Source organism: Petaurus breviceps, unplaced genomic scaffold, assembly GCF_028583685.1.
Source record: "Petaurus breviceps papuanus isolate PSGF00001 unplaced genomic scaffold, PetGlider_PUasm1.0 91133, whole genome shotgun sequence".
In the NCBI taxonomy this organism is placed as follows: Eukaryota; Metazoa; Chordata; class Mammalia; order Diprotodontia; family Petauridae; genus Petaurus; species Petaurus breviceps.
This window is the reverse complement of record NW_027187419.1, coordinates 8,063,632-8,089,319: the sequence shown is the minus strand read 5'-3', so window position 1 is coordinate 8,089,319 and position 25,688 is coordinate 8,063,632. Positions and strand designations below refer to the sequence as shown.

The 25,688-nt window shown below is 40.1% G+C and overlaps 1 protein-coding gene across 2 annotated transcripts in view; it reads right to left on the bottom strand.

Annotated features, from left to right (window-relative positions):
- Window positions 1–19,518: 19,518 nt before the first annotated feature.
- Window positions 19,519–25,688, bottom strand: part of ALG9 (ALG9 alpha-1,2-mannosyltransferase) — a 138,433-nt gene continuing 132,263 nt past the window's right edge. For both annotated transcript variants that reach the window (XM_069080317.1, XM_069080318.1), the window contains one exon: window positions 19,519–24,708. In XM_069080317.1, coding sequence (XP_068936418.1) covers window positions 24,585–24,708 — 124 coding nt within the window. In that variant the 3' untranslated portion in view covers window positions 19,519–24,584. The remainder of the gene's footprint in view (window positions 24,709–25,688) is intronic.

The window sequence follows — 25,688 nt, the reverse complement described above, 5'->3', positions numbered from 1 at the left end:
AGAAGAACACAACAGGCCAAAAAACTTTGAAATGATAATGAAAAAAAAATAATAGGAAAAACACACACAGAACTTCTAAACATAGAAAATAAAATGCCAATCAAAAGATTTCACAGCTTGACTCCAGAAAAAAACAAAGGTTGCAAACTCCAAGATATATAGTGGTTAAATTTAAAAGTTCTGTTCATAAACAACAAGTTCTGCAAGCCATCAGGAGAAAGACTTTCAAATACAAAAGAAAGGACATTCCAAAAAATGTGAGACTATTCTGTACTCACTAGAAAAAGAATGAGGGAATAAATGTGTTTGAAGAGCATTGGAGATTGGAATGAAGCCCAAGGTGGCCGATCCTAGTTTAATTATACAGGACCAAAGATGAACTTCAATAATAAAGAAGAGTTTGAAATGAAAATCAAAGCTAAAGAGATTATTTGTTTCTCAAACACTTCAAACAACTGACTTGTAGGAAGTGTGAATAAATGCAGATAATAAGAGCAACAGAATGACAACAGGAAGACCAGTAAGAGACTCCTTTCCAAAGGTACACAAGGACAGAGGAGCGAAGGCAGAAACCTAGCATAGGTAACAGTGAAGAGACAGGGGCATTATGGACAGAACCTGGTGACACCCTGCCTCTATGTGAATACTTCTTTTGTGGGACTCCATTACAACATGGGAGGATACATGAAAGAAGGGAAGTGGAGGGCGGCCAGGTAGCACAGCGAGTAAGAGCACCAGCTCCAGTGTTGAGAAGACCTGGAGATCGAATCCCGGGCTCAGACACTTAGCACCCACCCAGAAACACCTGGCCATGTAACCTTGAGCAAGTTACTTAACCCCAATTGCTTAGGGGTGGCCAGGTGGCTCAGTGAGTAAAGAGCACGGGTTCCAGTGTCGGAATGACCTGGATCAAATCTAGGCTCAGATACTCAGCACCACACCCAGAAATAAGTGGCCGTGTAACCTTGAGCAAGTTACTTAACCCCGATTGCTTAAAAAAAAAGGGGGGGGGGAAGTGGAACAGGAGGATAGAGAGAAGTAAGTGATGTGCCAGGATCAAATCTAGGGTCAGCAATAAAGGGAAAGTTACCTCTGTGGTCTCAGCCTGTAGGGGAGTGGGTGAGGAGGAGGAGAAAAAGATTTAAAAGGGGGAGAAAGGGAAGAGACCTTACTTTGGATGTGGAAAAGGATTCCATTGATGAATGCTCCTATGCATGAAAGGAGGTAAGTACCTTAAACTAGATGAGGCCTCAGGGAATTTGGGGTCTGAAAAGTCTGCTTATCCTGGGAGGTGGGGAGGTGGAACCTGGGAGCAACTGGCAGCTGGAGAAGGTGAGAGAGCATGGATACAAGGAGAAGATTTCCGGGCAAATGTAGAGGGAAAAAGTCAACAAGAGAGGGTACAGATCAGTAAGGGGGTGGTGGGCATGGTCCCTACCATGGAGCACTGTCCTCTTTGACACCTGCAATAATTGGCATTGTTCTGAGAGATACAATGGAAAAGGGAACAGTGGCAGAAAGCACCTAGAGTACAGAGTCTAGAATGAATATCCTGAAAGTTTTAACTGCATAAAGAATACAGAAAAAAAAAAGAGAGAGACCATATGATTATAGGGGTTAGGAATCAAAGAAGGAGGATCTGGAGTAAAAAGAAAGAGAAAGTAGATAATAAAAGGGGAACAAAAAAAATGAAAAATTAAAAAAAAAAACCTAATCAACAGGACCAGCTAAAGAGGAGGGGAGAATGAGGGAACTTACCTGATTGAGAGGAAAAAAGTGAGAGGAGAAATATATAAACATAGATAAAAGCAGGAGAAGTACTAATATATAAAACCCTAAAGGGAAAGAGATAACAAATGAGAAGAGGAAAAGAGGAAGATAAGAGTGGGAATAAGGACACCTTAAAAAAAGATTAAAGTAACTGAAGGAACATAATACTGTGTTTAGAGCAGAAGAGGAAGGAAAATAATTTGAGAGGGAAAACAGTTTTAGAGACAGAAGGAGGAAAATATAAACCTAATTCTTATAGCTTTAAATGTGAATGGATTAAACAATCCAATAAAATGAAAAAGAGTGATAGACTAGATAAGAAAACAAAACCCTACAATTTTGCTTACAAGAAATATGCTTAAATACAAATACAAACACAAATAAAACTTAAAGAGTGGAAAAAATTTATTATAACTCAAGTGAATCAAAAGAATTAGAAATTGTCATCATGCTATCAGACAAAGCAAAAAAAATATTCAAAAAATAAAAAGGGAAAAACAAGGAAACTATACTATGCTGAAATGAACCATAGACAACAAACCAGTATAAGTATGCTCCAAATGTCTTATTGTCCATATTCATAAAGGAAGCATCTGAGTTTCAAGAAGACATAGACACTAACACAGTATTGATAGGAGACTTCAATATAACCTTTTACTTTTTGGATAAATCTAACATAAACAAAAGGAAAAATACAGAAATGAACAAATTTTTGGAGAAACTAGAATTAAAACACTTATGGCATCTTCTAAATGGGACAGTAAAAGAATAGATTTATTTCTCTGCACCACATGGAAGTCTAACAAAAAATGACCATGCATTAGGGCATAAGGATAAGAAAGAAAATGGTTGAATGGGGAAACAAATAAGCCATCAATAAGAAAAAAGTACTATGCTGTAAGAAATTATATGTGATGAATACAGAGAAGCATGGAAAGATTTGTATGAACTAATGCAGAGTGAAGTAAGCAGAGCCAAGAAAACAATATACCCAGTAACTACAAAATGTAAAAATGCCAAAAAATCAAAAGTAAACTAAATTATAATGATCAAATGGTACTGAAATAAAGAGAAGATACCCCCAACCTATCCCTTTGTGGAGATGGGAAGTCGACAGGAGTTACACATTGCACATATTTTTGGACTTTTTCAATGTATCTATCAGTTGTGCTGACTTTTCTGACCTCTAAAAATTACTTTCTATCACATGGGAAAGCTCTCAAGGAAAAGGTATAAAAATGGGATACTATAGTGATGTAAGAAACAGAAATTACCAACAAAAGAAATTTTTTTAAAGATACAATGTAACATGTGGACTGTCCATTATTTATTCCTCACTCTTACTACATAACCAACCTAGCTTCTTTCTTTTTTCTTTTTTTTTTGCTTTGTGGAAGGCAATTGGGGTTAAATGACTTGCCCAAGGTCACATGGCTAATTTTTTGTGTGTGTTAAGTGTCTGAGGCTGGATTTGAACTCAGGTCCTCCTGACCCCAGGGCCAGTGCTCTATTTACTGTGCCACCTAACAGCCCCTCAACCTAGCTTCTTTTTAAGCATACTTTTTTTGATGATGTCCTTAATACCCTTTCTTAGACTCATGCCTAATATGTACCTTTTTATGGCTGTCAGGATGATCCTCAACTTCAGATCTTTGGAAACTAGTGGTCCATGTTGCAGCCATACAACGTCATCTGAAAAATAATAGTATTTTTTAAATGGGCCTTTGTTGCAGGGAGAAACTTGGAGTTATTACATTAACTTTGTACTTTTGCAAAAGCAGTCCAGCCACTCTTTTCCTGTTCAGTTCTAGACCTTATTCATTGTCTTTTTCGCAGTGCCTATCCAAAGTATATATACTGATGATAAGCTAGGCTGCCTAAAATAATCTGGACAATAAATCTTTATCCACTGGGTTTTTCCTGTGCAAGGACTTGGGACAATTTCTTTAGAGTAACTTGGGATCTCTTCCAGGATTCTCTGCAATGTCCTTGGGCCTGATATAATTAGCACAATGTTATCTATAAATAGTAGCATCAAAGACCTCACTATCTAGAGGGAATCCCTTTTCATTTTAGACTATTCTGTGTCTTCTTTGTGACAGTGGTAATCATCTTTGGTGGACATACATCCTCCTGGGTTATGTCTCATTTGATCAATCAATAAGCATTTGCTAAGTTCTTATTATGAAGATTAAAGTACAAAAATAAAAAAGGTCCTACCCTCAAGGTAGGATATTAATTATCATCAAACAAGTTTCTCTGTTATTCTGTTTTTTCAAGGAGTCTTCCCCCTTAATGCTAGTCCTTTCCCTCTTTTGATTATCTCTAATTTATTGCCTATACATTTCTTGTTTATACATAGTTGTTTTCATGTTGTCTCCCCCATTAGACTGTGAGACCTTTAAGAGTAAGGACTGTTGGGGTGGCTAGGTGGCACAGTGAATAGAGCACTGGCCCTGGATTCAGGAGGACCTGAGTTCAAATCCAACCTCAGACACTTGACACACTTACTAGCCGAGTGACTTTGGGCAAGTCACAACCCCAGTTGCCCTCCAAAAGGCAAAAAAAAAAAAAAGACTGTTTTTTTGTCTTTCTTTGTATCATTAGTGCTTAGTACAGTGCTTGGAACATAGTAGGTGCTTAATAAATGCTCATTGACTAACTGATTGACTCTGTTAGAATATGGATGACTCCTGCAAGTATCTAGGCAGCCCTCATCTCTTCTGAGCTCCAGTCGTGCATCTACATCTTTGTATGTTTTGAATTAGGAAGTTTCATAGGCATCTTAAACTCAGCAAATCCAAAATCAAGCTTCTCTTTCCCCAAAACATTCAGCCTCCCAAGTCAGTTGAGAACACCTCAGACTTTCCCCTCACCCAGGTTTGCAATCTTGGGGTCATTCTCTACTCTTCACTGTCCCTTGTCCTCCATAGCCAATCAATTCCCAAGTTTTTAAAATTCTACCTCCACAATATTACTCCTATCAGCACCTTCTCTCTGCACACACAGCTCCCTAGTTCAGGCCTTCCATCACCTCACACTGACAACTGCACGAGCCTCCTAATTGAGCTTCTTCCCTCTCTCCCTCTCCAATCCATACTCCTCACAGTTGCCAAAGAGATCTTCCAAAGGCAGGGAACTGACCAGGAAGCTTCAGTGGCTGAGTTAGTAACTAGGTGTCACCATAGTGCACAGAGTACTGGTCCTGGAGTCAGAAGACCAGAGGTCAAATTTGACCTCTGACATTTACTAGCTGTGTCACATTGGGCAAGTCATTTAACCTCTGTGTGTCTCAGTTTCCTTAACTGTAAAATGGTGATAATAGTATCTAACTATACAGGATGTTGTGAAGATTGAATGAGATAATATTCTTAAAGCACTTAGCACAGTGCCTGCATGTAAAAGGTAGTTAATAAGTACTTGTCCCCCACCCCCCATGGCACCCTATTGCCTCAAAGATAAAATACAAACTTTCCTTGCTTTTTGACATTTAAAGCCCTTCACACTTAGAATCAGACCAAATTTTCCAGACTTACTTCTCCCCTGGACACACTCTACATTCTGGTTTTAAACTGGCTTTCTTGCTGTCCCTTGTATGTAGCTTTTGGTCCTTCATTGTTGAGCCTTTGAAAGTACAGGAAGTCCCCTATGTTTGGATACACTCCCTTTTCACCTCCTCTGCCTCTTAAAAATAGCTTCCTTAAAGCTCAATTAACTTGCCTCCCCACATCATTTTGTATTTAGTTTTATATATTTTTTGTTTTTACTCAAAAGGTAGTCATCATTCCTTGAACCATCACTGCTCCATAGAACATAAGTTCTGTGACTGTCATTTTTGTCATTGTATCGACAGCACCTGATATAGTACCTGGAAAATAGTAGGTTATTTAAAATGTTTTTTGCTTGATTTATTATCTTCCTCCCAGTTTCATACTTAAGTGTTCTCAGGATGATCTTCTCACATAAAGGAGTCCTTAAACTTTTCCTTCATTGATTTTTGGTGTTTTGGATAGAGGGATGACCTTGTCAGACAGAACTTGGTTCAAGTCCTGCTTCTGATGCATAGTGTATGACCCTGGTCAAATCACTTAGCATCTCAGTGCCCCAGGTAACTAAGACTGTAAGTTGGATTGATAAAGAAAATGCCTCCCTAGATGTTCCTTATACTGATAAAATAAGGTTAAAAAAAAAAGTACTGCTCATAATCTTCTACCATTCTCCATAAGATTTAAAAAACATCTTTATATTCTAAAGCACTGTTGCCCTTGGCTGCCACATTTCTTAGTTTGGCAATATATCTAGTGTTTGTAGGCTAAACTTTTTGGTCTCCTCATTATGCAAATTGATTTATATCAATTAAACTTCTGTATTAAAATGTTATCATTATGATATCTTTTCCTTTATTTCTCATTTTGGAGGAATCAGTAACTCATTTAAATAGGTCAGGTTGGGGTTGTTTTAATCAAATGTATTTTTTTTTCATTTTTTATTTTTTATTGCTTTGTATTAGGCTGCTAGGGGCAGTGATGGACCTGGAGTCAGGAAGACCTGAGTTCACATCTGGCCTCCAACACTTACTAGCTGTGTGAGCCTGGGCAAGTCACTTAACCTCTATTTACCTCAATTTTCTCACCTGTAAAATGGGAATAATAATAGCATCTACCTCCCAGGGTTGTTGTGAAGATCAAACAAGATATTTGTAAAAAAAAAAAAAAAGTGCTTAGCACAGCACCTGGCACATGGTAGGTATTATGTAAATGCTCATTCCCCTCTCCCTACCATCCCTCATTTTTGTATTAATTTTGAAGTTGTTTTTTTCCCCTAAAGTGTCACTAGTCTGATTTTTAAACTTTTTTTTTAATTTACAAAAATTCACCTCTTTCCCTCCCCCCAAATTTATCCAAGCTACTCTCTGAGTCTATTTCTTTCTGTCAGGAGATGAGTAGTCTATTTCTTCATGAGTCCTCAGGAACTGAAATCAGTTGTCACTTTTATCAGGATTCCTGTTTTTCAGAGTTGTTTGTCTTTATAATACTACTTTTATTATATATTTTGTTTTCTTGCTTCTGCTCACTTTATTGTGCATAAATTTGTACGAGTCTTCCCAGGCCTTTCTGAAACCATTCTCTGCATTTCTTGTTTTTATTCTTTTTTCTTGCTTTGAATTAATTTTGACTTTTTTTTTTGCTCCAAAATGTGGAGGTGGTCTAATTTTACAGAACTGGTCCAAGAGTAACTTCTACATCTGTAATCAGGAATTTTCTGTCTGTCAAAATAAAATTAGTTTCATTTTGGGAGATGCTCTCCATGACCAGAGCTGCCAGAATTTTTTTCTCAAATAAATGTATTCAGGGTATAGGAGTGTGAGGTTTCTCTGACAACTAGAAGTATTTGATGTCTCTAGCTCCTTATTCCCTAACCATATTTTCATTTTTCACTATCCTCACTGATGCCTACCTTTTTATTGAAAGGCACTAAGTAATAAAGTACATATTGATTTAATTTGAAAGGTCTTATCACATTCTTCACAGAAATTCTCTCTTTATCCTCTATAACAGATGTTGGAATATAAGCTGCAATTATTTTCATTATGCTCCTTTTGCAAAAACTCATCACCAGTACTTCAATATGAGATGACCAAACATCCCTTGAATTGGTGTTTCTTTCACTATATAAATTGTGGTCTTTGAATCAATCAATAGACGTTTATTAAGCACTTGCTTTGTGCCAGGCACTGTGCTACATAGGTACTAGGACTATAGAAAGAAAAAAACAGAGCAACCTCTGCCCTAAAAGTTGGAATAAGGCTGGAAACATAGTTTGGGGCCAGGTCATGAATAGCTTTAGATACCAAGCCTAGACATTTGTATTTGGTCCTAGAGATAACAGAAAGCCACTAGAGTTTATTAAAGGGGGTGGAGGGGAGCAGGGCAGAGGGAGAGATCTAAGTGTCCAACAGGCAGTTGGTTATGTGGGGTCAGAGAGGGACCAGAGCTGGATACATAAATCTGGGAGTTGACTGCACAAAAATGATGATTCCATGGTATCTAGTGGCAGCCTACAGCTGTAGAATAGATCGTCAAACTTGCTTGATGTGTTGGTTTTGTTGAACAGCTTTTTTCCTTTTTCATACTTGATCATAAAGGGATAGCTTAATGGGTAGGGATTTTAAGAGGAATATTTTGGAAACAAAGGGGATATAAAAACAAGATGAAAATTTTAAAAAGGAATACTGTTTCTTGTTGCCTTTGGATACCCAACTCTACAGACTCCTTCATTTATCTCTCTAAGAACCTCTGAGTTTTCCTTGCTCTCAGGCCTCCACTTGGACCATCATCTCCATTCCCTCCACACTGGAAAATTGGACTCTGTCCCTGTACCACCTTGGGCTTTGAAAGGCCAGCTTTGGCCTTAAGTTCCATCTAAATAGATGTCCGCAGCATTTTCCAGACATCTCCAAATATCCTACTATCTCTTCTTTCCAACTCTCCTTGATACATTGCTTTTCCCCCATTAGAATATAAGTACTTTGAGGGCACAGACAGTCTTGCCTGCTTTTACTTTTATTCTCAGCACTTAGCATAATGTCTGACACACAGTAAGTGCTTAATAAATTCTATATGTATATAAATATATGTGTATGTGTATGTATACATACCTAAACATGAATATATCTGTGTGTATATTTATGGGAGTATATGCAATACATGTGGCACATAGTTAGTCCTTAACATATTTTATATGTATATAAATATATACACATATCTACAAATATGTACATATACATATATGTACCTGTAGGCATATTGTATATACACAGATACTTAGCTATGACTTCATTTTATCTTCTGGTTTTATTTTGTTTTCTGGTTTCAAGAATGTCAGATATGATTCCATTTCTATAGTAGTATATAAGCTATCAGATAAAGATATCAAATTTAGAACAGTTACTCCTGTTAATATTTATAGATAGTCTAATCCTGTATGGGACTGGGGCCTCATAAGATTGAGCCACTTTGTAATTTTCTTTGTTACATGGTATGTCATAACCAAAAATTCATCACCAAGTGGTCAGGCTGCTGGTAATAAAACTCTTTATACAGAGCTAGGCTAGCCCCAAAAAGCAGTCTATAACTGGAATCATGCTAAAAATATTGTAAAACCTGCTAAAGGTTGTACTTGATTGGTATAGCTTTCAAAAGCCCAGCGCACTTCCATTACCACAAGGCTTCAACATAGTGCAGAGTGCCCCAGACCCAGCCTCCTTTCTCCAAACCTGATGCTTATTATTTTTACTTTTCACAGCTCCTTGAATACAAAGGTAATAATCCATCCTACCTCAGCCACCTGTAGCCTGACAAATAATTTAACCTTTCTGGATCTCCATTTTCTCATCTATAAAAGAGGGGGGGTTGGACTAGGTGACTTCTGAGGTCCTTTCCTGCTTCAAATCTATGATCCTGTAATTTGAGGTCAAGTTTATGTAGAAGAGATAATAACTGGGAAAGGTCCCTAGTAAAAACAAACTAGATATCTATTCTAGGAAGTTGTCGAGAAGTTGTCAACAAAGAAAAGAGGAAAAAGGCAGCTCCAGTTCCCAAGTCATGCCTGACTCTTCCTGCTTGAGTGGACATCTAATAATTCATTTCTCCCATAAAAGAATTATCCTTTTGCCCTAGTTTTTGCATGTGATGGCAATGTCTCCAAAATATAGGCAGCATGATATCTGTGCATATGGCCAGAATGTTTGAGCAGTGGGCAGTCTAAACTTGTGTTTAGATGGGCACCAGGATAGTTTAATCTTGGTTGACTTTGTCTCTGAAAAAAAGTGAAACAAAGTATAGGCAACAGAGTGGCTGACTGGTTCTGTTTCTGTTGCCAGTGCTGGTTCAAAGGATCTCTTTTTACACCAATGCTTCCAGTCCTTGGAAGTCCAGTCCAGTTCAGTCCCTCACTGCCCTTGGGTGCCCCCACTGCTGCTGTGCTCCTGTCTGGCTTCCACCCAATGTCGGTAGACCTCTATTTTTCTAAGCTGCCCTGGGCAGGAAAAATAACTCCAAATTTTTCTTGGCTTTTTCTTTTCTTTTAAAGCAATTGGGGTTAAGTAACTTGCTCAAGATTCCATGGCCAGTTATTTCTGGGTGTGGTACTAAGTACCAAAGCCTGGATTCAATCTCAGGTCATCCCGACTCTGGGGCCAGTGCTCTTACTCACTGCACCACCTGGCCACCCCTGAGCAATTGGGGTTAAGTAACTTGGCCAAGGTTACACGGCCAGGTGTTTCTGGGTGGGTGCTAAGTGTCTGAGCCAGGATTCGATCCCAGGTCACCCCGACTCTAGGGCCGGTGCTCTTACTTGCTGTGCTACCTGGCCACCCCTTTCTTGGCTTTTTCAATCAACATTTGGTATGGTGTGTTTTTTTTAAGTTGTTGTGGAGGAGGTATGTCTGGTAAGCTGGGCAAAAATGCTGACCCTCACCCCAGCATTTTGACTCCACCTCCCTTAGAACAAAGTATAAAGATTATATAAAACAAACTGGTTATAATATCTGCCCTCAGGGTGGTCTCCAGTAGACTCACTCTGTTCGTTTGCTCTTAGATGGCCTTATGCTCTATATGTGGGCAGAGCAAAGAACCTCCTTCTTTCATGGGGGAAGCCAACCCCTAATTTACCCCATTAGAGGCCTACCTATGATTTACCTAAAATTCCCACCATTATAGTCACTCCTCTTGGTTACAGTAAAGGTCTTAATCTGGGGTCCACAGATTTCTAGGAGAAAGGGGACTCTGAACTCGGAAGTTTTAACAACTATATTCCAATATAATTGACTTCCTTTGCAAATCTATATTATGTTATTATGTATTTAAAAACATTATTCTAAGAAGGCGTCCACAGGATTCATTGGACTGCCAAAGAGTCCATGGCACAAAAATGGTTAAGAATCCCTGGCATATTTCCCCTAGGAGATCTCTTTTTAAATATAGAGTGAAAGAGAGCATGGGGAAATTATTTCATCAAATTATTAGAATTTGCCAATGTATCAGAACCAGATTCGTTCCTTAGTTCCCTTGTCAGGTGCCCTAAAAGACCTGGATACGATATAGCTTTTTTATGACTGGGAAGTAACAGGGAGCATTTGTCATATCCCAGCCCCTGAAGAAATATGGGGCTAACTGTGATTCAGAGCAATCCACAGGGCCCCAGGGAAGAAGCCTCCTAGGAAACAGCTGTGTGATCAAGCCAGAGTTCATGGGAGGGCCCAGTCTAAAAACGTAACTGGGAAGTCTGTAGGGCATATCAGGGCAGATCGTACAAAGGGGAATGGTAAGTCTGTGCTAGTTTATCCTTCCTAAGGGATCATTTCTCTAGAAGTCCAAAGCATTGCATGATAAAAAGCATTGTTGGAAAACCTCTACCAACCCTGGGGGATGCACATTATGTACTGATTCCCACGTCCTCTCCTTAGGCCTATAACCCTGGATATCTCAAGCTCCCTATCTCTTCCACGAGTTCAGATAGAATTCTTGGGACCCCATTGCCAGGTATTTACCAACCTAAGTGTCCCATTCCTGTTCCCGAGTGTTCTGCCCTTCCTCATTACAGGACTTTCTAGGGAAAGACCCTAGTCACTTGATACATCCCAGAGCTATGGTTACCAATCCCACCTACTTCAAACCTAATCCCTGTGATTCAGAGCCATCATATGTCTAGGCAAAATAGCCTATTATTACTCCATTCATTCCCCAGCACAAAAATCTTCAGTGGCTTCCTATTGCCTCTGGGAGAAAAGTCAGACTCCTGGACTGGCATTCAAGGCCCTCCGCAACATGGTTCTAATCTACTTTTTTAGATTTATTTTCTATTACTCCCCTTACATACTCTGTGCGTCAACCAAACTGTCACACCCTGAAATCAATATTCAGTCTTCAGTTTGGGTGACATTGCTGTCTGTCCTTGTCAGAAGACACTCTTCAGCTCAGTTATTACAGAGCCTTTCCTGATTCTCCACCTTCTCTCCTCTATCTAATATTGGATATTATCTATTTGTGTATATATTACACCCCCTTGGTCACATATAATCTCCTGCAGTGCCGAGATTATTTTATTTTTGTCTTCGTATCCCCAGCATCTAGCACATATGCTACTGTTAGTATTTGTGGAGTTGAATTGGCATAAAATTAATCTAAGTATCATAAACCTGGTATCTATGAACTTTTAAACTTAGTTTAAGACTGAAATAAGACTTTTGGGACACACTGAATAGATGAAAGTGTATATACATAGACCTCACAAACTGGTCGGGTAACTCTGGGTAATGTTTCAGACAGGTCCTTGTAGCCTGCACCTGGGGGGATGAGGCAGAGGTGGAGTATTGTGCATTGAGTCTCATCTCACCAGGGCATAATATATAGGTACAAGCAAATGTTCACCAGAAACTGACCCTCCTGCAAGTTTATAGAAGCATAGGGAGTCATTAACTGAGCTTAGATACCCAATACTGGCATACCCAGTAGGTCTGGTCACAGAGGAATTTTAGAAAAGTTTTGAACTACAGGAGAGTCTATCAAGGTACCAAAAACTTCCTTGAATTCCTAGCCCTGAGGTTCTTAATTCTTTTTTTTTGGTCATAGACCCCTTTGGGAGTGTAGTGAAGTGTAAGGACTCCTCAGAATATACTGTTTTTATTTTTTTTTTAAGCAATTGGGGTTAAGTAACTTGCCCAAGGTTACACGGCCAGTTATTTCTGGGTGTGGTGCTAAGTATCTGAGCCTGGATTTGATCCCCAGGTCATCCCGACACCGGTGCTCTTACTCGCTGAGCCACCTGGCCGCCCCTAGCATATACTGTTTTTAAAGGCATAAAATAAACTACATAGGATTACAAAGAAAACAAATTACATTGAAATAGTAACATATATATATATATTTATATTATATATAAAATATGTATTCTATATAGATATATTCTTTATTATATAATTTGTGTGTATATATTTGTATTTTTTTAAGTTCATAGACCCCCAGTCCTTAAGGAATTTAACTTTATTATTATTAAAAATAGTAATGTTAGGGGCGGCCAGGTAGCACAGCGACTAAGAGCACCGGCTCCAGTGTCAGATGACCTGGAGATCGAATCCAGGCTCAGACATTTAGCACCACACCCAGAAATAACTGGCCATGTAACCTTGAGCAAGTTACTTAACCCTGATTGCTTTAAAAAAAAATAGTAATGTTTATGTAGTGACTGAAAGTTTGCAAAGTGCTTTACATATATTATCTCACTGGATTCTCACATCAACCTTCTGAGGTTGATGCTGTTATTATCCCCATTCCCTTACCCAGTGTCCAACAGCTAATTAGTGAGCATTTGAGGCTACATCTTAACTCAGGTCTTCCTGACTCCAAGTCCAGGGCTCTATCCGTCATGGCAATATGGAGAATATTTGCCACAAAGTGGAGATTAGCCCTGCAGGAATGCTGTCCTGCCAAGAAAGATGTGATAAAGGGCACTGTGGAATAAGCTGCAGTACAATAATCTGGAAGTACAAGGAACCAGAAATCCCATGACTTTCTGTCCACCCAGTGAAAGAATCTGGGGACTCACTTCTGCCAACTGGGAGGGCAGATGACTCCACCCACTTATGGAGCCATTTATTCACTTACTGCAAGGATGAAGATGCTTCCCAGAATGTGGTCAGCTCCTTGGAAATCAGCTTTAGCTTCTGCTGCACTATTGGAGTCTCTGTGACCCCCAGTTGGAGAACTAGCTGAGTAGCAATCAGCCTGACCTTTGTCTGAACCACAAGGTCATGGAAAGATTGGGGGGGGTGTAGGTGGATGGGGGCACAGAAAGACATAGGACAGTAATAATAACTCACACTTAATGATTTAAAATTTGCAAAATGGTTCTTTCATAACAACCCTATGAGATAGGAAGTGCAAATATTATCACCCCCTTTTATAGATGAGGAAACTATTCTTCTTGCCCATGATTACAGAGCTATAAAGGGTCTGAGAGGGGATTTGAACTCAGGTCTCCTGATTCTAAGTCCAGCATTTTATCCATTTTACCACACTAACTCTCACTTCATCAAATGGTTATAGGGTAATAAATGCCAGTGATTATGGACAATCAACAGAAAAAGAATTCTGTGTGGGCCAAATCATGATTGGAGGGTAAAACCAGATTGTCAATTCAAACCAGAATTCACCAGACTACTAAATCTAAAGGATGAGGCAAGAGGTGGGACAGAGACCACAGAAGCCGTGCCAAAGTTGGGGAATCAGCCAGATTATGTAAGGGCAAAAAGAAACAGCAACATGCTCTAAGGGAGAGATGGGAGGCATTATGTGCTAGGCAAGTCAGACCACCAGCACTACCTCGCAACCACCATTTCCCCTCAGATCCTAATGGAGAGAGCACTGGACCCTGAGCTCAAGAGCTTTTGGAATAACCATCCCCCCAAACACTTGGCTCTGCTTCTAGCCTAGACCTCACAGCAATAACTGAGGGGAAGAATCATGGAGAAGGGTTCCACCTTTTTTATCTTCACCAGTGACATCTCCTGACTAGTCTGACCTCCCAGACTACTGGTCCTGCTTCTAGCCCAGCCTTTCTCACCATCATCCAGGGAAGCAACACCCATGCAGAAGGGGCCAGCCATCCCCTCACCAACTGCCACACACAGAGCAGGCAGGTCAGTCTAGCCGAAGCAGCAAGGCCACCCTGAGGGAGAGAGAGGAGGCAGCATGCACCGGTCAAGTCTAATCATTACCACAACCTTGACCACCATTTCTCCTCAGATCTGATGGAGGCCACCCAGGACCCTGAATCAAGAGCCTGGGAAAATCCCTGTGCCTTCAACCATCATCCTAGAAAGTTATATGAGTAGAGAAGTATCCCAGTATTTCCTCTGTAGGTGCTATAGCCATAACTACTTAGGACTCAGAAAAGAAAGTTCTTGCCACCAAAAGTTCTTGGCACTGTCAAGTGGTTTTACATCAGAAACATTATTTTATCAATAGAAATGGTATTAAGGAAGAGGGCATTGATATCTGCTTTGCCACTGTACTCTAAGGACCATGGGAATTGTTTGCAGGAAAAATCTTCCAAATGTCTTGTTTCTCTCATTAGAATGTGCACTCCTTGAGAGCAGAGATATTTCATTTTTATCTGTATCCCTGGTGCTTTGCACAGTGCTTTTGCACATAGTAAGTAGTTAATAAATACTTCATTCATTAATCCAAATATATTATAAAGTGAAACTATAGGCACTGGTGAGCTAAAAATTCCAAATAACTTGCATGCCTAAAACAACCTTCTGCAATGAAGATGTCAAGCTACTCTCCTTGTTCCACTCTCTCCATGTCATGAGACTAAACATTTGCTACTAACCTGGGTAGCAAATGGGTGGCTTGAGGGTACTGAGTGGGTGGGAAGAGCTCTGTCCCAAAGACTTCCATCTCAGTAATTTTGCCCAAAGGCTTAGCAGGCTTTCCAGGCCACATGGACTGCTTGCATCTCTCCCTCTTTCAGCTTATCTTCTTCAGCATGGAGAGGCCCTTTTCAAGGTAGTCATAAACCCATCAATTTGCAGCATGTCCTCATCCTACTGCTTGGGACTACATAATTAAACTGGTAAATGATAGGGAAGAGACTCCAGTAGTAAACTACTAAGTCTGGATGCTGATGAAAAACAAAGGAAATCTGGGTAGAGGAGGCACTGTCCTGAATCCATAGATGTGGGTTTGGGAAAGATGAAACCTTCAGGAGTAGTTGGTCTTAAATCACAGACTTCTCTAGCTGAGAAGCAATCTAATCCATCCTTTTATCTAGTCTAAACTTGAGAGCTATCCTCATGCAATTCTGGAAGAGTTCCACTAGCCTCTAGTACTAGTCTAGCAGGCATTGAATAATAGAAAATCAACTCGTGTCAGGGAAAAATCTATCCTGAAGCTTTTTACAAAGATGTCTAGGAAATGCACTTTGAAATTTGTGGAAAAAGTCTTCCTGCTCTCATGCAACTGTAATCATGATGTCCTTTAATCCTCACTTTAAACAGTCTATTTGTTCTAAGGGGTTTTAATAGGAAATTTTTAGTCTAGTTGCATCACTGATGTTTCATAACCTCATTCCCCACTCTCATGTTCTTGATGGCTCCATTTCCTTACTGGTTTGTTCATTACATTTGTTTAGATAAAATTTTCTCATTATTGATTACAAGTTGGTTAAATGTCAAATCTATGCTAATATCCAAAGCACTGGCCTACAAATTAACAGCCGAAGGTAACCCTAAATTTTTTTACATTAAAAGCATCACTTGCTGCTTAATGCAAATATGATGCATATATATATATTTTTAAGCAATCGGGGTTAAGTAACTTTCTGGGTGTGGTGCTGAGTGTCTGAGCCCGGGATTCGATCTCCAGGTCGTCCCAACACTGGAGCCAGTGCTCTTACTCACTGAGCCACCTGGCCACCCCTAAGCAATTGGGGTTAAGTAACTTGCTCAAGGTTACACGGCCAGGTGTTTCTGGGTGGGTGCTAAGTGTCTGAGCCCAGGATTCGATCTCCAGGTCTTCTCAACACTGGAGCCGGTGCTCTTACTCGCTGTGCTACCTGGCCGCCCCAGTATAACGCATATTATTAAAAAGGCATTTTGTTACTATATCTTTTTTTCTCAGGGGGCATAGAAGCTGATAGGATCTAAGTACCCCCAGATACCAAATCCATAAAAATTAAGTAGGGAAAGAAATATAAAGAATAGGGTTCCTTACTGTATCAGGCACTACATTAAACTCTATACATGTTATCTAATTTGAGCCTCACAATAGATGCTATTATCATCCCCATTTTGTAGTTAAGGAAACTGAGGCAGAGGTTGTAATTTGCTCAGGGTTACATGACTAGTCTGTACTATTTCTGAGCCAGATTTGGACTGAGGTCTTCCTGATTTCAAGTCTAGCACTCTAGTCACTGTGCTTCCTAGTTGTCTTGGTAGTTTTCTTGGAAGGAATATCATACTCCAAGCATGCTGACAAAAAAGAAGGGCAAGACACAACTCCTTGTGTCTGCTCTGTGTGGACTCATCCTTTGTGAAAGTCTGAGCAAGTAAAGAGAACTGCTACAAGTATTGAATGTATCCTGAGTGAGTCGTTATTAGGACTCTTCATAGAGTGTATGGCCAATTATATATTTTTTTCTGGGTACAAACTGTGGCCAGGTGGAGGGTAAAGGCTAGAGAGTTTCTCAAGTTTCCTTTATTATTCTTTTCTCATCAGCAAATACTTAAGGAATTACTATTACCTGCGGGGACCTGTGCAAGGTTTGGGGAATAAAAGGTGGTCTAAGACTAGGGCTATGTCACCTAGATGAAGAAACAGGGCATAAACATAAGCAGGACAGATACCAGACATGCTGCAGGAACACAGGTCTGTCACTTGCTCAAGAAGCTTCAGTGTCTCCCTACTGCCGCAAGGATCAAGTATGAATGAATGAACAAAACATTTATTAAGCACTTGCCGGGTGCAAAAGTACTGGGGATAAACATAGGGAAGTTCAAAATCCTCTTCTTGTCACTTGAAGCTGTTCACAATCAGACTCCAGCCTATTTTTTCCAGACTTTTTCACATGTTCTTGGTGTTGGTTCATCCTCTGTTTTTGAGAGAACTGATGACATCCCAGGGTGATGTCTTGACTTGTGCATGAATTGGATTTAAGTAAGACAGAGTTGCACAAAGTCCTCAGCCTCAATCTCTCTTCCAGAGTCATTGAAGTCCAGTGGAAAGACAAAAGTCAGGATAACTGGTGATGGCCCGGGATGCAGGGGATGGATGACTGTGGCTTCTTCCATATCCGACCAAGCTCTAAACACTCCACAGCACCTGCTTCAGCTGCCTTGATGGCAATTAGGGCAAATTGTTCTCATATGCCCATTCTACTGGGGGAAGTCTTCATATGCTTGGGGTAGGCATCTTCCTAACTCACCAATGGAAACTCGTTGGTTACTCTCAACATGGTTTAGCTTGTCAATTGAGACAGTTTTACCTGGGTGTGGCCACTGTGCATGCTACAGCTTTTTGGAGCCATAGGTGAGAGCAGAGTGACAGGTGGGCACCAAAGGTGGATGAGCAGCCTTGAAGAGGACTTGGCAGCCCTCACACCGGAGGTGCCAGTCCTCCTGGAACATGCTATACACAGTCTACTCTATAGTCGATCAGGCCTACCTGCTGCTCTCTATACATAGCATTGCCCCTCTCACCTCCCTACCTTTGCACAGGCTGCCTCCCATGCCTGAATGCTGCTCCTCTTGGAATCCTTAGGTCTGAGATCAGCTCAACAGCCATTTATTACTCAAGGCCTTTCTTGATCTTCCCCTTTCCACCCATCATCATTGAAATGACTCTGTATTGATTTTGGATGTAATTAGTGATTGCTTCCATGTACGTATGTCTGTCCTTTTTACCCCAGTAGTGTTCTGTGAGGGGCAGACTCTTGTCTTGGTATCCCCAGTACCTTGCAGAGCCTGGTACATAGGCAGCACTTAATGAAAGATTGCTGAATTTGAATTTATTGAAGTAATTAACAAGTATTTCATAGGAAAATGAGACAAGCTGGGACATAAAATAGAAGGAAGAGAGGAGGATGAAATCCATGCTCCTGGCAGAAGAAATGGCTGGTAGATGATGCCATGTAGTAGAGTATGTGCTGGATTTGAAGTCAGAAGACTTGGAAGTCTCAGATCTAGCACTCACTAGATATATGACCTTGAACCTCTGGTTCTTCATCTGTAAAATAGGGACATGACTCATGATACCTCATAAGATTACTATGAGGAAAGCACTGGGCAAAATGTAAAGAACAATAGACCTGTGTTACCATAAAAATTATCTGGTGTGAACTGGATAAGCATAGAGGTGTTGTCATTGTACACTTGTTTTAGTTGTGTCTGACTCTTTGTGACACCATTGGGGGTTTTCATGCTGGAGTGGTTTGATATTTCCTTCTCTGGCCCATTTTACAGGTGAAGAAAATGAGGCAAATAGGGGCAAGTGACTTGCCTAGGGTCATACAACTAGGAAGTGTCTAAGGCTAGATTTGAACTCAGATCTTCCTGACTCCAGACCCAGAACTCTATCCATTGAGCCACCTAGCTGCCCCAGTATAGAGATGGTGTCAGTCTTGTTTGCTAAAAACAGCCCTACTATGCCCAGGGACCCCCAGGAAGGGGAAGCCACATAACAATTAGAAATAACTACACTCATATGTCTATGTAAACTGAATTTTTATATCCAAAAACTATAGAAGGGATTGGGACTTTAGGTATTTAGGCATACAAGTTAATACTACTACTGGCATTAGTTTCTCTCTAGCTAAAATGAAACCAGACGGGTGGCTAGGTGGCACAATAAATGGAGCACTGGCCCTGGAGTCAGGAAGACCTGAGTTCAAATCCGGCCTCAGACACTTAACACTTACTTACTAGCTGTGTGACCTTGGGTAAGTCACTTAACCCCAATTGCCCTGCCCTCCCCCCTCCAAAAAAAGTGCAAAAAAAAAAATAATATAAAATGAAACCAGCCCTTGTTGGAAGTTCTAAGGGGTTTTTCCTCTGAACCTTCCAATATTCTTTACTACCTGGATCTTTGGGAGCCATATGATTCACCATACAATGGTGAACGGTCTTCTTTAGCTGCCAGTTTCCAATAAGGGATTAAAGCCAAAGAGCAAAGCAGAAAGCATCACCTCTTTAAAAAAAAAATCAAACCAACAGAATTTATTTGACTTTCATTTCACAGTAAATAACAATAAGAACACAATATAAACAGTGATATGTGAAACAACAAAGCAACCGGGACCAGGGAGAGGGCAGCACTGGACAACGTCCGTGCTTCAATGCTGTTCCTCTTGCTTCCTGATTTCATTTGCAATATGAATCACACAGTTTAAAACATTGGGAAGATTAAAGCCAGAACTTGTTTAGATTCAATGACATACCAGAGGGCCTCTAAAATCCAATGATCCTGTACAGAAGATCCCTGTCTGTTACAAGATTAAAGCTAGACACGTCTATTTGAACCTACCAAATAACATTAAATCCATTTACTCAAGACATTTAGTGGAAGAGCATAAGAATATAGCAAAACATAGACTTTTAACGTGTCAATGGAGGGACTGTCAGATTAAACTCTCTCCCTATGCTGGAGGGGGAAAAAAAACTATGATTATGAGAATATGACATGAAAATTGGAGTTGCCTAATACCAACCTGAATACTTTAGGCCTCATACAAATCCTCTTCTTCATTGTACTTGCATCAAATGCACAGCTGAACACCACCTGTCTCCCCAGAAGGTTTCTTACCAGACTATTCTCCCCCACCCCGAAAGTAGTGCTAGTCTTCAAGATGCTTTTCCTTTCATCCCTAGGAGCAGTATAATATGATGGAAAGAGTGATAGTCTGGATGGCTGAAGCTTTGGGCTCTAATCTGAGCTCTCCTGAGGTGTGAAACTTTGGCAAGTCACTCGACCCTTATTTGATTTTAATTTTCTCTGCTATAAAATTAGGTTCTTAACCTCTCTTCAAGTGCAAAGAGTCTATGGTTATGAGGACTATGTAGAATTCAAAGACTTATCCCTCTCCCAAGTCTCTGTATCTGGGAAAAATGACTCAGTTAAATTCAGGAGACACCACCTTGGTTTAAAATGAAAGTGCTTCTAAGTTTGGTGTTCAGTTAAGCATAAGTATGGCAGGATACTTATGGTGGGAATATCCATTACCTCTGAATATTCCAAAAGGTTAAAATTATCTTTCTTACTAGTAATGGTCAGAAGACACGAACAGCTTTCACAAACAGAAATCCAAGCTAACAACAGCCATGTTCCAAATTACTAGGAAAATGAAAATTAAAACAACTTTGAAGTTTCATCTCATACCTAGCAATTTGGCAAAGATAATAAAGGATGGAAATGTCAGTTATGGAAGGGACTCTGGAAAGACAGGCACTCTAATACACAAATGCTAGAACTGTGAGATTGGTCCAACTGTTCTGGAAAACAGTTTGGAATTATTTGATAAAAATGACCCAGAGATCTCATTCCCAGGCAAATACCCCAAGGAAAATAAAGAACTGAGTGGAGTCACATATGCCAAAATATTCATGGCAGAGTTTTCCGTGGTTGCAAAAAGCTGAAAACAATGTCAATGCCCATCAATCAGGAAATGGTTGAACAACCATTTAATATATCAGTATAATGGAATGTTATTGCACCATAAGAAATGAAAAATATGAGGAATTCAGAGAAGTACAGAAAGATCTGTAAGAATTGACAGAGTAAAATAAGTAGAACCAGAAAAGCAGCTTACATTAGTACACTTATATGAATAAAAGAATATTAAATAAAGTTGGATGTTAATGTCAAGCCAAATCAACAATAACTTATTAAGCACTTACTATGTGCCAGGCACCATGCTAAGTTCTGAGAATACCAATACAAGCAAAAAGAAGGAAAGTCCCACAAAGAGTTTTCATTCTGATGGCAGAAGACAACACCTAAGAGGAGGCTGAGAGAGTGGATAGGAAGGGTAGAGCGAAGGCACCCACAAGGGAGTATGGATTCTGGAGTAGAGCCTGTAAAGGAACAAAGATGTGCTTAGCCTGGGTATTTTTCTTAAAATGGAAGTTCTGGGAGGAATCATTCAGTTAGAGGAAGAAGCCACGGGGGCAGAGTGTAGTTGTAATGATCATTCTTAGCTCAAGAGAAGAGAGATACATGGAGTACTTCTCATTGGAGAGGTGGAAGATTATGGGTATAAAATGTTGCATACACTGTCAAACATGGTCTCAGTTTGTTTTGATGAACTTCTTTTTCTTCTGTTTCAAAGAACAAGGGAGGAATGAGAGAGTAGAGGAGGATATACAGAAACGATATGGTAAAAACAAAAGGCATCAATAAAACTTTAAAAAATAAATTAAATGGTGTGAACGCTTTCACATCAGATTAACTCTGCTGGATATAAAATAGACATTGAATACAGGTGCAACAATGTTGCTCTAAGCCACAAAGTCAGAAGTTAAAATTAGGCAGTCAAAGGACTTCTGTGCAAAGAGCAAAGAATCCATCAGGAACAGATTCTCCTATCTAGCAGTCCTCAATCCCAAAACATTAAACCAAAATCAAAAGCCTTCTTCTCTTCAGTTATGTCCAACAGTCCTTTTCAATGCAATAATAATATCCAATAAACAATACCCAATCTACAGAAACAATTTTTTTTTTGGTCATCGAATGAATGGGCCAGCCACCCCAAAGGGCAGCCACCATTCTTCTGGATGTTGATTCTGTTTTAGGAATGCTATTCACCCTGGCTCCTGTCACACTTCTTTCTCCCTACAAACCTGTAACACAGACACAGATGCCTTGCATTTATTTGTGCCAATGATATCCCAATTAGTTTACAAACTCCTTGAAGCCAAGAACTATTTTAAACTTGTCTCTCCTTACATCAGGTACCTGTAGCACTGTACCTTGCATACAGCAGGTACTCAGTAAATATTTGTTGGTTTGACTTCTTTAGTGGACCTACTGCAGAGAAAAATGCACAAGTATCAAAAGGGGGGGAGGGGCCTGACATTTCTGATGCATGATTAGGCTTTTTGTCTTTTATGGCCCCCAAAATCCATCCCTTTGTGACTTCTATGACATGCTTCCCCAATTTGGCTAAGCTGGTTTTCAGATGATGCCCACAGTCTGCTGTTAGGACCATACTTTTTAAACTAGGAGTTCTTGCAGGAACTTGGCCATGTGAGTATGGCCTTCTCACTGAAGGTTATCTCCTGGCCAAGATGAAACATCAATATAACAAGTTTGTGCTTTTTTCAATTTAATTCCTCACTCTGAACTGCTTAACTTACTAGTAAATGCCCAAGTCTGCAGTGACATATAAGTGTTGCAAGGTCTACAATGCATCTACCTAAGTGGCATCCATCAGGGTCCAATCCATTAACCCTTTTGTTATTAACCTCTCCCAACCTAACGTTGGCAGAAGGCAGAGGCCTTGCCTCAAGGTCCTGATGTTTTTAGCTCTTGGCCAGGCTGGGATGATGCCAGTGTGGGCAAAGAAATTTAAAGTCAGAGCCTCAGGAGCACCTTACAGGGAATCTACACTCAATTCCTTCCATGTCACTAGTAAATCTTGTCTGTTCTTCTATCCAGACCTATTATTTCCTATTGCTTCTGCTCTGTCTCAGATAGTCTCTGAAGTAAGCAACCAATTATTCCTCCTTTCATCAGCTCTCTTTTCCTCTCCTAGGTTTGGTCCTGCTGAGAAGTCATTCTATTTCTAGAATGTGGAATAGAAATTTCAGAAAATTAATTTACCTCACTAGTAGATACTAGAAACTATCATTCTTAAAGATTTTTGGCACCTTATTTAAACCTAAATGTTTAGGAACAGTACTGACACTGACCCCCGTAGGGACCAGCAGAGGAATCTGACATGACAATGTACTCTTTGTTCTCCTGAGGCAGGGGAGTCCATAGCTATTGAGGGAGCTGCCCAAACAATACCAAAACAGATACTCCCACACATCATGAATACAGCCTGGAAGGAATAGCTTTGTCCCAGTAGTCTGAGTCATGCGCAGCCACACCCAAACTCATAACCAAATAAAATCACCTCCTTAAAATGGAAAGTTCCAACATTCATCTGAATCCCCTCCTATCTAAGTCTTTAAGGTCATGTTTTCATAGATGGTCCTCTGGCTTTCTGATTTTCAGGCTCTGCTTCTCTGAATGCCATATGCAGATACTGTCTTTGCTACACTACCAAAGCACCCTGAAGGGTTTGCTTCCCAATGGAACTGCTAGAGATTCTCTGAAGACTCACTTCTCCTCTCTGCTTCTTGCTTCACCCTTCCTGCTTCCCCCTCCTCTCTCCATGCTCTCTCCAGTTATATCCTTTTTCTTTCTCTCAGAGTCTGCTAAAAACTTTGTCTCTCAATCACTCCCTCCAGAGAGTCTGCTATGGATTCTACAAAATATGTTTCTTAAAACAATGACATCATCCAGAGAATTAAAATTAGGCAATTTCCCCCAAATACTCCCCATTCACTTAGCATTCAAGGGAATGTACACTGTTTCAACTTATAGAAACTCCATAAATTCACACTTTAAAAAGGAAATGAAAGAATGGAACTTATGGGTAATTACAAAAGAATAAAAATTAGGTTACAATTCCACAAAAGTTTGCCTCCTTCCTGAGCTACATCTCCAGGACAGAGATCCTGGTCTTGTGAAGTATTTAATAGAAGTTTGGTTTTCCTGGGGGGAGCAAAGACACGTGGATGGGTGTTTGGTTGTTCAAATTCCACTGTTGAGAATAAGCACGAGGAAGAGTGCTAGGAGATGCCAAGGAGATGCCAAGCAGCCATGGGCGGAGAAGCCCCAGAGGCAGGAGAGTTGCTGAGGATTTCTCTGGCAGGAGAGAACTGTCCATAGCTTTCCCAATCTTCCTGACAGCTTTATTCTTTTTTCAGTCTCATAAATAACTGACCAGAAAAAAAACATGTTTACAGGTATCATAGGAGAAGTCTTCCACTCATAACCCACATTGCTCCAGTTCACAGGACTCTAGAAGCAGAGGAGAGATACACGCAAGAACTGAGATTAACTTTGAATAGCCTGAGGCACCTGGATTCCAGTATTCTTGTTGGAAAATCTTTATTGTGAATATTACAAGTGATGATTGGAGGAAATGATGCTGTGGAGCCACTAGTTAGCAGCAATGGCTGGTTCTTTGGGACCACAGGTGTGCTGTTAACCACCAGTCTTCTTCCTGGCTTGCTTTCCTTTCCGAGGTTTGAGGATGTTATAATTTACATACGCTGTATGCTTTTCTGACAGGAAAGGTACATAGAATGCTCGCAGTAGTTTTGAAGATCTGAAAAATTAAAAAAGATAAAAATGAGGAGAGAATTGTATTATTCAACAGATTTACCAGAATGACAAAAAAATTTTCCAATGGTACTCAAGATAATTATGGGAAAGAAATCAATAAACCATTATTAAGCACCTACTATGTGCCAGGCTCTGGGGATAGAAAGACAAAAATAAATAGTCTTTGGTCTCAAGGAACTTTCATTATATCTGGAGAAAAACATGTACACATATAAACAAATACAAAATAAAAGGTCATGTGGGCGAAGGAAGGCACTAATGGCTGGAGGGTTCAGGAAATGCCTCATGTAACTGGCACTTGAGCTGCACTCTGAAGGAAGTGAGGAGGGATTCCAAGAGGTGGAGATGAAAAAGGAATCATTCCAGGCCTAGGGAACAGCCTAGCTCTTGGCCAAGGCTAGTGAGAAAGAGATGGAGTATTATGGAGAAGAGAAAGTTTGGCTAGACCACAGAGCTCACAAAAAGGAGTACTGTGTAATAGGGAGTACCATGTGAGAAGGGGGGCCGAAACCGTATAGTGGGGGGCTTAAGTGCCAACAGAGGAATTTGCATTTTGTCCCAGAAACAAACATCATGGGCTTTTAGAAAACAACACAAGACAGAGTACTAGGTCAAGAATGTATTCCCAGAGCAGTAGCAGAGGCGTTTATTACCCAACAAGATGGTGTTTAGTGACCTAAGCAAGATCTGACTCTTTACCTGCCCATTCCAAAAACCAGCTACTCCCAGCACTCTGTCACCTCTTTCCAAACAGCCTGGATGGGTCTATACTAATTTTGTACTAGGCTGTCCCACATAAGTCCCAAATCAATTGAAAAAGTTTATAAAACTATATATAAAGGTTTATAAAACTAATAAAACTTCATGACATTTTTATGGTCAAAGCAAAAAGAGAAACTACAGATATCCAATCCTCAGCTGGCACAGCCTCTGCCTCGTACTTTCCTCCTGTGTGGTGAATTT